At 26.5% G+C, this 15,428-nt stretch overlaps 2 protein-coding genes across 2 annotated transcripts in view; one reads left to right on the top strand and one right to left on the bottom strand.

Moving 5' to 3' along the window:
- LOC136968173 (uncharacterized) overlaps positions 1-15,428 on the top strand; it is a 206,447-nt gene that overhangs the window by 64,923 nt on the left and 126,096 nt on the right. The window lies entirely within an intron of this gene.
- LOC136968163 (uncharacterized) overlaps positions 1-15,428 on the bottom strand; it is a 71,233-nt gene that overhangs the window by 49,284 nt on the left and 6,521 nt on the right. Inside the window, exon 2 of the mRNA XM_067262126.1 lies at positions 10,520-10,660. Within this exon, the coding sequence (XP_067118227.1) occupies positions 10,520-10,660 (141 nt within the window). The remainder of the gene's footprint in view (positions 1-10,519; positions 10,661-15,428) is intronic.

Here is a 15,428-nt window from a genome sequence, read left to right as displayed (position 1 = left end):
GACGGCCACGAGGTTAAGCCATCTCCGGAAGAGTGACTCGTGTTCCCAGGCCAGCTAAGTCGACGTGCTGCATCACAGCTTCGATACTGTAGTGTACGTAATGCTATTACATAGTGTATATCTTTGTAAATATTTGTAAATAAACTGTATATAACTGATCATTGAGTGTGGAGGTGTGACTTTCCGACGGACCTTCTAACGGAACATTCGTAAAGATCACGAGACGAGTAAGAAAGGATCTTCACTGCTTTTATCAATTATTTTTCACTTGCACTCAATTCTACCGATATAAGTAGATTAAAATTAAAATTTGTTATTTTTCTATATAATTTACTTTCGAATAGTTTTAAAATAAAATAAATTATATACGATATATTTCTTTTATTTAATGTAAATTATTTTATGGGCATAAAACTTAATTATAGTCCAAGACATTGCACTCAGAGTTGCATTTGTAATATTGTACGTGTGTAATTACACACTTGCAGCCTGGTATGAATAATTTCTCTTATAAATTTTTAAGTACACTCTTATTATATTAATAAAAAATTAAAATTAATATTTATAATCCACGTCGTAGTTAAAATAATTAAATTTTCCTAGAAGATATTTTATTAAGTGTAATAAAAAACAATATTTTGTCTGGATCTTTTTTCCCTACTCTACTTTTAAATAAATTTTTTAAATTTAAAATTAATGATATAAAAATGATAATGAATAATAATAAAATATAAAATATTATATTAAAAAAAATTCAAACAGTAATTATAAAATCGTTTCTGCCTTTATAAATTTAGGTCACTAAATAAGTCAAGTGCATCCTTTACGTCACATTTGGAAATTGTTCAAAAGTCACAGAAAAAGCTTTTATTTTTTAATATATTGGCTTAACATTAGAAATGTATACGAATAAAGAAAAAGCTTTCATTCTTTTCTGTATACTTTTAAACGTTCATACGAAATTTAAAAAAAATCAATCGGTACAATATCACCAACTTAGATTTTATATAAAAGTTAATGTTTTATAGTACGTGTTAATTTAAATATATCTAAATATTTTACAAATTTTATGTAAAATGTCGAGATTGCATTTATAAATATAGTATATTATCGGGTAATCTTTAAAATATTACTTCTCAAAATCGTCTGGAGAGATATTTAGAGGCCGAAAGACAACTAAATTTGGTTTAGTAGCAATTCAAAATATGCAGATGGTTCAAATAAAATAATACTAAAACGCGCCACTACGGCACTTTTCGCGCTGCAAGCAGGTAAAAGCAATTTCATTCCATGCGGAAGACATGTTGCGAATTTGCAGCCTTGAAAGACGGTATCACATTGCATGTAAGAGCACCAGAGGATCAATTACGGTCGGTCGTTGAACACGTTTATTCATCGTCTTCAGATTTTATGAGGACACATTGAGCAGTACCCCTACATCACTAAGGTATGTATAAAATATATGAGTCATATACAAATAAAATAATTGACTGCTTGCAGCGCCAAAAGTGCTACAGAAATTAGTTTTCGGTACTAATTTTTATTATGGAAATGTTTTTAGCATGTCCTGAAATCTCGCCATATCAAATTTGATTCCATTTAGACTGCTAAATACCTCTGCATAACGGTTGAACAGAGGTATTTTAATTACTATAGTTTAACAACTAATTTATTCATTAGAGTATTTTCAAATTTTTTACTTATTTTCCAACTAAAGATATAAAAATTCACAATTTTTCTTTACTAATTTATAAATATAATACTTTAACTTTTACAAACAAAATATAAGGTGTAAATAGAACCATAATAGTGATAATTATAACTTTAAAATGTTTTAAAACTGAAAAATTTGAAAAATTCTTTAAAATATTTTTACTTTATTTAACCGAATTATTCAACTTTGAGTCGGTTCCAAAAAATACAAAATAAAAAATAATTCATAATTTATATTTGACGTCATTTAAGAGCTAAGTGACGAATTTAACTTATCACAGAATGTCTTTTTTAAATGTAATTTGAGAATTAAAAAAAATCGAATAATATTAACAGACGGCGGAATTTATATAAAATTCCAAAGAAAATTTGAAGTATTTTTATTTCTATTTTTGTATCTCAATTAAATAAAAATGTGTCATCAAATCAAACTTTAAATTATCCTTAACGTAAACTTTATTTTTAGGAAATTTATTCGAACAATTATATTTTAATCTTCTTTTTTCTTAATAAATTTACGTATTAACATATTATACATTTAAATTAAATATATATAATATGATAAAATTCGAAATATTATGTAGAATACAGTATTTTATTTTCATTTATTATTATTATTTAAAGATTAAATAGAGTTAATTCAATTACTATTACTAATATATATATTTAATACATTTCTTTTATTTATGAAATATAATAATAATAATAATGATACATATATATTTTTTGGTATCTTTCTCCCTGTGGGCACTAAGACGGTTTTTTCCATACTCTTCATGAGTTTGACCAGACCGAGTGGTGAGGGAAGTATTCCGGATATTTAGGACCTCTTCCTCACCATCCGGCCGCTCACGAAAAATTTCTGTGGGTTGCTCGCTCGGATTCAATTTCGGATTCCCCAGAGATAAGCTGGCGCCTTAACCGTCTATGCTATCGGCCATCAGACCGTATATTTATTATAAAAGAACATAAAAATTATACTTTTCAATCTCTTTCCAACGTATACTGAAAGAAAACAATTTTAAAATAAATGGACTTTCGTGTGTTCGATATACTTCTGTTCAGTCACCAGACAAAGCCACAGAACACTGATGTAATTCGTCTTGGGTTCGTACACCTCGCCATGGATGGTCAGGTAGAGTTTTGCGGATTTTATTCACGTTTTTAACGTCTAAATAGAAGCCAGTTTTCAATAAAAATTTCTCCCGTAAGGTTACCCCCTCGGGAGATAACCCGCGAGTCGGGGTGCCACACACAAACAATACAAACAATAACAACACATTTGTGTTCGTGCCAATTAATGGATTATAGATTTTGTTTCTAACGGCTAAAATTTTTTGAAGCGAATATGCAATTAATATTTTAGATTCAATTTTTACTTTACATTTTCGTTTCTTAAGCTTTCGTGCGCTACGAGCGTTATCGTCAGTTTCTGTTGTCTGCAGGGAAATATCTTTCTATTTAAGATGATTATATATGTCATGTAATAAATGTGTCGTGTAATAACAATAAAAAAATCTAAGTAACTGCCAAGATTAAATTTTTTTGGTTTATTATCGTGAATAGTTTTCAAAAACTAGTAACTCATTAACGTCGAAACGAACTTCTGTTGTTTACGTGTTTACATATGCATTAAAGTTTGCAGTTGCCAAGCTGACATAGAAGAAAACTTTTTTTAAAAATAAAGATTCATTTTATAATTTAAAACATTATTATTTTTTTAATTTAAAATTTTAAAAAATGTACGAAATCATAAACATTATATAGATGAAGATTTCTCTAATCCTTCGAATATAAGGACTAAAAAATGGCAATAAAACAAATTTATTATATATATTTTATGCAATAAATAATTTTTAATATATTTTTACGGATATTTTAAAATAATATAATGTTTCTACCGGAAATTTCACTACAGGAATTTGAAGTTTATGTATGTATGTATGAGATATGTTTGTTTAAGCTAAATTAAAATAAATTTGTTTAAAAATTATATTTATTTTTGCGTTAAAAATAAATTGAAAATTATTACAATAATTATACGAACATTTCTAACAAATTTATGGATCTTTTCTTCGGGCCAAACGAGAGAAAGATCAAATATTTTGTTAAAATTAGATGTTACCAAATTATTTTTTTCTTCTCAGATAAGTTTAGTAATTATTAAATCAAATAAAAATATTTTGTCATGGCCAAATTTATATATAAGAATCAAAAGTAAGATTCATTAAAAAAATAAAATACGTAAATTACATAATAAATATTAAAATTTCCAAAAAATATAATTCGCAATAAGATTCTTCTTTCGATTAAAATAAGTAAATATTTATCATAAAATTTTATCTCGTGAATTTTTCCTTAAATTTGAAAAAATATGATAATTTGAAACCTTTGAATATTTCACTACATTTATTAAAATATTAAATTTAATTTTTCTCATCTTTCTCCCATTAACTGATATTATTAAACAGCGATTAAATTACAAATTACTTAAAGTGAAAGCATTCGAGGCAAAATGATAAGTATTTTAAAAAAAAGAAAATAATAAATCATCGATGCAACACGTTTAATATGTCACAACGGTTGCTTCCTGTAGCAATACTTGTATAGTAGTTATGTTCTTAAGAGGATGCCATCGATATTGTATTGTTACAAAGTTTCTAATAGTTTTGCATCCTTCCTAATTACATCCAAATAATAATGATTTTTCGTGATATTTATTATCAACACGTTGTCTTAAATATTTATATAAATATATTTTTACATTAACATTATTTATGGTTACAGAGATATTATGTGTAGCTTATGAGAAGTAGTTTGTAAACGATAACTTAACATTTTCAAAATGTGTTTAGATAATTCCAAAAAAAAGAGTTATAGACAAAGAGACACAGAGAAAGAAAAAGAGAAAGAAAGAAAAGAGAGAGTAAAGAGAAAGAAAATAAGAGATAGAGATAGAGATAAGAAGATAGAGAAAGAGAGAGAAAGAGATAGAGATAGAAAGAGAAACAACGAGAGAAAGAGAAAGAAAATAAAAGAGAGAGAATGAGAGAGATGATAATGATAAAGACATTTTAAAATCTTTTACAATTACAATAACAAGTAAAAGTATAAGGAATAATAGAGAGGAATTCATTAAGAAATGTCCGTCCGACAATGACGCAGAGGAAAATTCATTTAATAATTATACACTTCGAAATAACCTTTAGTATAGAAATTGCAGAGACTAAATTAATTAAAGTGTCCGCGCGTTTCAGGTAAAAATATTATTATACTTAAAACGTATATTCTTTAAACGCCGAAATAATGTCATGATCTATAAAAGTATAATGATAGATGGTTGGGAAGTAGAAATAAGACACGATTTAATGAGTCTTTTGTGACCGGTAGAAGGTCGACCGAGTCTAAATTACATCGAAATTTTATGTCGTAAAATTGAGATTACATCTGTTAAAGAAATGGTTTTAAGGAAAAGAAATTTATATAGTTATAGAATGGCACAGATGAAATTTGGATCTTAAAATAAATCAAAATAATGTACTGTACAGTACATTTAATGTTATTAACTAAACTGAAAACTGAAAAATGGGGGTTATATCTATATATATAACCCCCATTTTTCATATATATATATATATCTTAATTCAATTTTATATGAGTACAGAAATATTATAAAAATTAGAAACTTGCATAAAATTACCAAGAATTGATTACAGAAATTATCCCGAGAAAATGTTAAGCAATAAGAATTTCCAATAAAAGTTAATGGTACTTTTAATTCTGCCATTAGTAAAAAAGAATAATATTGGCGTACGTATTTGTTTATCATCGATTATCAATTGTAATAAAATATTCTGTAACCTAAGTTAATTTTAAAAATAGGTTTATAAATCTCGGTAATGAATATCGTCGTTAACTTCATAATCTTATCTGCTGACCCGCATTTTTATAACCTTAACATGTTTAAAGACAGTTTCGTGCTCGTGTATAATTTCCAAAATTGTGTTTTGAATACGACACGTCATAAAAAATAATTTATATGACGATAATTAATTTTTTTAAACGTAATCTGTAAAACCTTTGTCGATATTATTAAAAAAACACAAGGAACGAGTTGCGTCACTTTCCCGGCAAAAATTTGAAAATTGTCTGTTATTGTATTTTATTTAAAAACTTTTTATATTATTAAAATGGCAAGAAGCTTATAGAAATGAGTTTTATAAACAATTGTAAATGCTGATAACGAGTAAAATCTTCATTAAGTCCGACCCCACTCGAAATACAGTATGACACATGACTCTTTTCTATTTTCTATACCTTCCAGTCCCTCTACTATTAGCCACTAAAATTTAATAGCATCAATCTTCCTAATACGTAAACTTCCCGGTAAAATTTCAGAAATTTTCGACAAAAAGCACAGAGTTATTCAGCTTGAAATTGGGTTAACAAAATCGTCCTCCACTCACAAAATCGTCCCCCACTGACATCCACATATACAGAAAAAAATCAAAATTTTTAACATTTCTCGATGTTTCAAGATCCCCTAGGTCCAAAAAAGTAAAAATCTGGAGAGAGGGGCATTTTTTGACCAATTGTCATTATTTCCCTCTATTATATATAACAGTCTGGAAAGTATAAATGAACTCGAATTCAATTTTTTAATACTGTATAATAAGACAAAGTGGAATTAAATTAGCAATGATTTAAATATTAGGCCATTATATAAATTTTATTTAGAATAAATATTATAAAAATATATTAAATAATCTAATTAACTTAATTGTGTATTAAAATTATAATGATTTTATTCTAATTATTATGTAATCATAAATACGGAATTAGGTATAAATTAATAAATTTTCAAACAATTTAATACTGTTAGGTTTAATTTTCTAAATGTGTTATTATTACGCTTTCTTGATATATTTACTCAACATATAAAAAATATTCTTGTGTTAAATCTAAAGTCAATATAGCCTACATATACCGGTATATAACACAGTTACGCAGATTTAAATAAATTTTATAATGCAAAGTAGGAAATTAAATATATTTAGATTAAATTAAACACTAAACTACAAACTAGTAAATTTGTAAAATCTATATTTGAAATTTAATATTCGACTTTAACCGATGTATTCAGTCGGATGCGTAAATAGATTCAACATAAATCGGGAGTTAAATTAATTGTTATTCTTAATTACGAATAATTTATTAGCTTTACGATTATTGTTTAATCTCATTCTATTTCCCATTAGTAATGCACGTTTATAAAATTTTCACGCAATGTTCTTTTTATTCCTGTATTTGGAATGGATTGATGGGATAAGGCAATGCAACACATGGGCGATTAGCCAAGGGAGGGACTTTCTATGAGAAATTGGTCTCATTTAAGTGTTACCAACTCCACGTATTCATCCCATTGGCGAGACTCGAATTTGCAACTATCTACAACCAATTACCGGTGTTCAGTGGTTTCTATGGGAAATTGACCCCTGTTGAGGTATTAACACGTGAAGCAAATTAAGAAAACTCCACGTATCCAGTTGTTGGTGAGACTCAAATCCACAATCGGTCACTAGTGAGCACCACCGCTGTACTTATTAATGAATAGAATTTACTAGCGTAAATAACTTATATGTTGATAAGTATTATTATTTATGTTATACTCGTGGGTAAGTAATTATATATGTTAGTAACGTGAACGTTTGTTTACATAATATAAATCATACTACAAATACAGCATCATTATGTAGCTTTTTATTTACTTAAATAACAAAATTAAATTTAAAGACATTTAGAATATAATAACATTAGCTAAAATTCTATACTTGTTTCTTTATTTTAAAATTTTATATCAAAATTTTAATCCGGAATTAAAGTATTATAAATATTATCTTGATTAATGTATGTTCTAAGTTAAAGATTATTAATTTCCAGCTTAAAGTTTAAATTAATAGAACATATTAACCTTCATTCGTAATTAAACATTCCAAAATCGACTAAAAAAATTGTAAATGATGCAATTAATACAAAAATTATTTAAAAATTTCCCTTATAGTTTTTAAGTTTGTAAATTAATAACAAAATTAATAGAATATCAATAACTTCCTCGCTAATTAAAGTATTAACTCAATGACTAAAAACTAAATTCAAACATTTAATATAAGAATATTAACAAAATCCCTTCTAAACTTTTTATCAATTTAATACTTTTTTTAATAAATAATATGCCTTTTAATTTATTAGATTCGGTAGTCATTTGTCATCTTAAAGTATTGGTGTACTTGGCACATCGAAAGATTAAAAGTGTGATTTAAACACATAAAAAATGCGTAAAGATAAGAGAAAATGATGTTTTCCAGAGACTAACTACGAGCTTCTTATCAACAAACAAGTCGAGAAAAAGGTAGGCTGACACTTTAAAATATTAACTCATCTACTTATGAAAAATTGACGACTGTCATTGAATGTTTATATTATTTGGTGGCGAATTTTTTCATCATAATCGGCTGCAGAGACTTCAGACAATTCTGATAGGTTTCTTATACACATTAATAAACAACGTTAGGACACGGTAAATTTATTTATTTGTAAAAGTTTCCATCTATATTTTGTCGCTATCGATCATTATACATTTGGTAAATTAGAAAGTGTCCACTAGAATTTATACGTAAGCATAATATTTAATGTAATATTTTAACTTGTTCGGTGCGATATCAAACTACACAGATCGATATATATATATATATATATATTTTCATAAGTTTTATTTACAAAACTTACTTCTTTAATAATATTAAGTTTTAAACATTAGCATAGCAATTTTTAAAATTATTTCCTCGAAAATCCCATTACAAATACCGAATTAACTTTGAAATAATCTTTAAAAACTCCATTAAATTTATACGCAAAGATAATTTAAATTCAATTATCCGAACGTATAAATATATTTATTGCTATTCCATTTTACGGTGGAGAACGGGAGAGAGTGGATAAAAACAAGACCTGTTGGCAAAAAGTATAATCTACTTTCTTTTGTTATTCCAATGCAAATCGAGTCAGCAAATTATAAAAAAAAAATAATAATAAATGTTTCGTGTAACATAACACGTTACCATAGTAACGTGCGCAATGCAGATTGCTAAATGTTTTGGGTCACGGTATGTGAACAGTTTCCATTATCCACCGAGACTGGATGAAGTTCGAAGCTAAGGCAATTGATTATAAAAATGTGCATCTGGTGGCTGGGAAAACACACTTCGTAAATATGAAAGATTTAAAACTTTTTTCTTGTTTACATAAATTTTCTAACAACAAAGTTCGGAAATATTCTTCATTCTATATTCATTATTATTGACGGTTCTAAAATATTTTTACGGGCTTACACAAAATTTCGTACATCATACCATACGCTCTGACATTCTTATGGGCCGACGTATTACGTATTTAAATTATCTCCGAGTGCATATTTTACTTTCCAGAAATACATAAGCTATGTTAATTTTAAAATCGAATGTAAAATACAGCAATATAACGAACAGAAACGTGAAATTTCTTCTCACTTATAAGAAAGATTCGGAACGAATTCTGCGTGTTTAGAATTAATAATATTGTAGCATAAACTTCTATTTTATTTCATTATTTTTGTATCTAAGAATCTTCTATTGATGTGTTTTTGCTGAAAAACGTATAAAAAGATAGGAAAAAATCTTTGGTATCGATTTTTTTCGAGGAAGTTCAACTTTACTTCGATCGTGAACAAGCTGAAGTTCGTGACAACTCGTCTCTCTGAGAGACGAGTTGTCACGAACTTCGACAACAGCCAAGGCAACAAAACAGAATTCTCGTCGCAAATGTCACATATCAAATATTCGCAGAACTATTTATATATATTCATAAATAACGTTTCATAACAATGATTTAAAAAAAAAAATTAAAAATTAAATGGAAAGTTAGATCATTCTTTCGATGTGTTACCAAACTTGAAATTCGCGAGATAAATTCTACGTATGAATAATTTTCTACAATTTTTTTGCCATAAAATTCTCTAAATTAAATATATAAAAAGTATGTAGACTTGTAGCACATGAATATTTAATGAAAATTGATTTGGCATTTTATGTGGTCAATAACTTCCGTGAAGACAATCGCATTGTTAATATGTAATATTAAATTATCGAATGATTGACGTTTTCCTTAGTGAATGTGACATTCTCTTTAATTAAATAATCAATTAATTATTTCATAATTATATATTTTAATTGAATAATTTTCGCGCATTTTATAAATTTATAACAAATTTTGCTTTGAAAAAAAGAAAAGAAAAATCTTCAAGAAATTGTTTAGATTCTGTCAAATTCCACATTTTTATTTAATTGTTTTCACCGAAAAAATTCGTATGAATATTTATTTAAAATAAAATGAGAAAAATAAATTAAATTTGTAATAAAAATATCGCATTTATTCTCGATTTTTATATTATTAATGTTTAAAAAGTGACATAAAAGATTTCTTTATATTTTGCAATTTGATTAGAAAATATTGTTATTAATATAGAAAATTTTTCGAATCTTAATTTAATAAAATTGAATATATTTTAAACTAAATTAAATTTATAAACTTGTAATTTAATCCTAGAAAAGGTAAAAAAATATTCTAAAGTCACCTTGAAATATTAATCGAAGATTTTTAAAGTATTTTCAATCCATACATCGTATGATGGTGATATTGCCATTAGTTTTATCATGGCGATATTTTCAACTGAATATAAAAGTATTAATATTTATTTATTTATTAGACCAACCTTTTATACAATCTCCAGTTGGTGATTCGATACTATGCAGATCTCTACAAGTACATCGATGCGTTTCCACATCGCATACAAGTAATTCTAAGTTGTTGCAGTCTTCGTCTTTGCTACAAGTAGTTGGATTTCCCGGAGTTTCTGAAAAAGAATTAATTTCGTAACACAAAAAAGTCAACAATACTTTTATAAATATTATAATTAAAAACATTTAAATTTATTTTAATATTAATAAAATCGCTTTCTCGCTTAATATTTTTCTGAATTCGTTAAATTTCACGCTTCTCAAATAGATGAATAAAAATAAATATTCTTTCTTTATATTGTTGATCCAATCGATTTTGTCGGCTTTGATGTTTAAATTATTCTTTAAATGGGTTAATCAATGAGAACCTCTTCACACAAATGCTTTATTCTAATGAACAAATCCCCGAGAATATCGAATGGTAATTCTAAGAGCCTTTTCTCTGTGTTTTTCTTGAAAGAGCCTTAGAACAAGGAAAGGCGATTATGTCAATCGCCTGTGGCACCCCGCCAAGAAGTTAGACTGCGTGTTAGACAACCAATAGGATGTTTTCTAACAACATGGATTCTGCACTGCGCCATTAAAATAAAAAATTTTCACTTCATAATCCCCAATTTTTAATCTGATTACTTTTAGCAATTATACATACGGTAATATCATAATCCCCATTTATTCTAGTACCGAAAAAAAATACTACTGTATTAAAATATATTTTAGAAACATTCTAATTTATTATCTAACTCAAAGATCACTTCTAAATTTTCCAACACTAATAAACTACATGTCTAACTTTGAAATAAATGTTTCTACTTTAAAAATTCTGATTAATTAACAAACTACAAAGGAGTTCTTTATATCAAGGATATTATCAAAAAATCAAAAATTAATTATTATTAATTAAAAATCTAATTTCAATACATTATTAATATAATTATTTGACAGAAATTTATCGAACATTTTTATTTGCCTTAATTAATGCATGGACAGGATGATAAAGGGAGTTTCAGAGGATATTTGACGCCGAGTAATTAGTTTAGTTAAGAATTTCTCGAATGTTTATTGGCAAAGTCCTAATGGCAGATGAAGAGCTTCCTCTTTACTAAATAAGGATCGTCGAAAAGTCTCTCATTTTGTCAAATTTTCTCAATTTAATCTCTATTCGTTCCCAGTTTGTATCGTCGCAAATATCTTCCATCAGAAAATTATTAGAATGACTTTTCGTGTCCTTCAAGAACTTTATTTTAAAAATGCCACACGATCGTATCTAATAAGATTAAAAGAAACTTTAAAAAATTTTCCTCATTAACTCTCACTAGAATGAACTGGTCGTTTATACAGATAATTTAAACAGAAGTGCTTATATACTAATAAATATGACACTTAAGAATACTTCAGCTATGAAATTCATTTTCGTTTTATATTTATGTTTCGATTCAAAATTGCTTAATGGAAAATTTCTGTAGTTGATTAAGAATCATTCCTAAATATAAACTAAAACGATCAAAAATTCTTACGACGTCGTCACAATACCGGACTGCAATTTTTAATTTATTTAATTTAAAATATATGCTCTCGATCTCAAATTAGTGTCTTGCCCCTGTATATCACACTTTTCCTGATAACACCAGAGTCATGCCAGTCAGCTATAGAACTCTGTTCTATCGAAAAATTTTGAATTGAAACCCCTTGACTTCCGATCTAAATCGGAAATTCGTATATAGTTAATCGGGGTCTCCTTCCCTAAGATTTTCACATCTGGTCTTGGCTTTCATCTATGTAACACCGTTCCCGAGATTGAGGGAGGAGAGAAAGACAGTGGAAATTAATACGTCTACAATTGGTTCAAATTGCAACCCAGTTATTGTAATCCGATTGAAAATAAAGAATTATTTAAATTATAAACTACGAAAATATTTGATATTATAAACTTTAACTGAAGTTTTTTATACGAGCGTATCGAATAAATATGGAAGGGACATCTTAGAAGAGATGAAAAATTTCTATATTAAATTTTGTTAATGAATATAAAAAAAATAAAATAATAATTTATTTGAGATATTTAAAAGTTTCAGGTTATCCTTTCGATTTTTTTCCATCGTTATCTTCCTTAATGTAACACAAATAGTTCATTACATTACAGAAATTCTTTGCTGTTAATTAATGAAAGAATAAACTTCTAGATATATTTTTTGCCGAAATTTCAAAAATATTCATTATTTATAGATTCTAAAAAATAAGTAATTAATTAATTATATTTATACTGCAGATACATAAAATTTTGAAAACTCTTTCTTGAAGCAGGAGTGTTTTTCACTGCGCGAATGGGAGCGAGAAATAAAAAAGAATTGTTAATAAATTAATATGTTTTTGAGAATACATCATTAACTTTTTTTAAATGTTTAATGTTTTTGTAACGTTTGTCTAAATATTTATATTCCTATTTTCTAATTACAACTGTTTTTGTGTAATTTTTTTATAAATGTAAAATTGTGGTTAAAGTTGAAATTCGTTTCATTTATTTTTCATTTTTTTCCAGATGACTTTCGAAGAAGTATCTTGTTTTGTTGGTTGTAGAACGATAACAATGTCTGGTATTCTCCAAAGTGATCTCGAGAAGCGTATCCATCAAAGAAATAATTTATTTTTAAGATGGAAGAGCACTTCTTTTCCTCATGAAAAAATAAATAAACGAGTACGATTTGTTACTAAAGTGCTAAACCGTTTTACGTTGCTTCGCATTTTAAAATATATACAGAATCATATCAATAATATCTTAATAAATAATTCATATAATATTTTAGTTATGATTTATTTTCAAATAGCAAAAATTTTTCAAAATGATTTAAATTTTGATACAGACTGGAGAGATGAGAAAACTTTGCATTTGGTTAAACTATGGAGGAATTTGGAATAAATAGAAAAATTAAGTAGTCAGAGAATTACAATCTCAATAATCAGATTTTAAAAATGATAACATCAAAGAAATCTGTCCAATTTAATTGCTTATAATATAATTTATGTACCATAATCGATACATTAACGATTGACCTATATAAATAACGTATTACTTATTTTACCATCGCTTAGTATGGTAAAAAGATTTAAAAATCAGACTTGTAAATAGTTTCATAATAAAGTTAAATAGACAAACAAGTGAATTCTTAATAATTTGCAAAAATTTCAAACGGTCGATATCGAAAAGTCACTGGTACAATACCGGAAATGAATTATTTAGAAGAGGAAGAAGAAGAATCTTATTTAAGTGCTCCACAGTGTAACACTAGCACATTGTCGATATAAACACGATGAGCTAAGAAAAGAGAATGACGTAGAAGTTTGTAGCAGGGTTACACCTGTACAAATGGAGTTTAATTTATTAATTTTGTCCATAAAATTCACGATGTACGTAGGAGTTTTCGTACAATATCCATGGTAAAGATGCCAAGTTGAAACGTTGTTTAGAGACTTCCAACAGTAGCAAATTCCCATTCAGTTCGTGCTTTATACATCTATAAGATGTGCTCGATAGCCCCTTTTTCCTCCAATATATAGTCATAAAATTACATAAAGACAACTCATTCATTTTATTGCAATTTTTGTCAAACAAATTCAAATTAATAAGAAACTTTTATCACAAATTCTTTACAGAAATTTTAAATTCCAAAATGAAATAATTAGTCGTTTAATTAAATTAATTTTAATTCAGGCTGAAATTTGAAGTAATATTAGAATTTTACTTAGATAAACAACGAAGAAACTTCATTTCCATTTACTGCCGCTTGTAAAAAAGCGAAAACTCGAGGATTCAAAATTACTTTTCGTAAATATGAAATTATTCCTTTCTAGAACATAAACTAGAGAAATAGATTTATGTAGGCGTGAAAACTGGAATGAGATCTTTAATAAAATTGTAATCTTTACTATAAATTTTTTTACAGAGTTTTTTCGAGAAAAATAATTTAAAAAGATATTAACTCTCACGAGAAAGATAAAGTTAAAATATTGACTGTTAGACGAAAACAAGCAAAAATTTGAAATAAACTCTGATTATCTCAATTATCCTTCCCATACTAATTCTCAATTTAAATTATAAATTCGTATTATTAATTAGATTTATTTTAATAATGACAATTCGCATAAAATTATCAGCATTGATGAATATTCTATTAATTAAATTTAAGTGGAAGGAAGTAGAGACATAGAAGATAACTACTACATTTAGCATGCGAATGAGAGTCTTTCTCTCAACAATAAGTAATAAACGTCAAAGACCTAAATTCACGAAGAATAAGTTTTAAAATGTTTATAAGTTATTATTATAGAAAATGGAGTTTGAATAAATCCCGTTGAGTTGTTGTATAAAAGTTTCATGTTCTTCGGGGATGGCTCTTCAAATATTAAATGATAAAGAATCTCGGGAGTAAAATGAAGATGAAGAATTCGTTTCGCATCATAAATAAATTATTATTCGATAGAAACCGCCATTAAAAATAAATTAGTTTATTGTCGTTCTATATAATAATTTCATTTCTTAATTTTAAAATAACTCTTTTATTTACTTACTAAAGGTTAAAGATGTATACAAAAGCGCTTGATTTCAAATAAATAAACAAAAATTCATCGATTTTAATATAATTTAGGATTTTTCTTTAATATTTTATCATGAAATATTTTAAATAAATTTGCATTTTAATATAAATTTACTTAAGTTTAACATATAAACAGATACATTTTTATTTCGTTAGTATCAAGTTGCAAACAAGATAAAAATATTTTACTCTAAGTTTAAAATAAAATAAAATTTCAAATATAAAATAACCATTGATATAATTGTTTTTTCTTATTTCCGTAGCAACAAGTAGAACATCAATCATTTTCAATATA

This window comes from Centruroides vittatus, unplaced genomic scaffold (genome assembly GCF_030686945.1).
Source record: "Centruroides vittatus isolate TY-2023 unplaced genomic scaffold, ASM3068694v2 contig_1408, whole genome shotgun sequence".
Taxonomy (NCBI): domain Eukaryota; kingdom Metazoa; phylum Arthropoda; class Arachnida; order Scorpiones; family Buthidae; genus Centruroides; species Centruroides vittatus.
The sequence above is the reverse complement of the archived record's forward strand: the minus strand, read 5'-3'. Positions and strand labels throughout refer to the sequence as shown.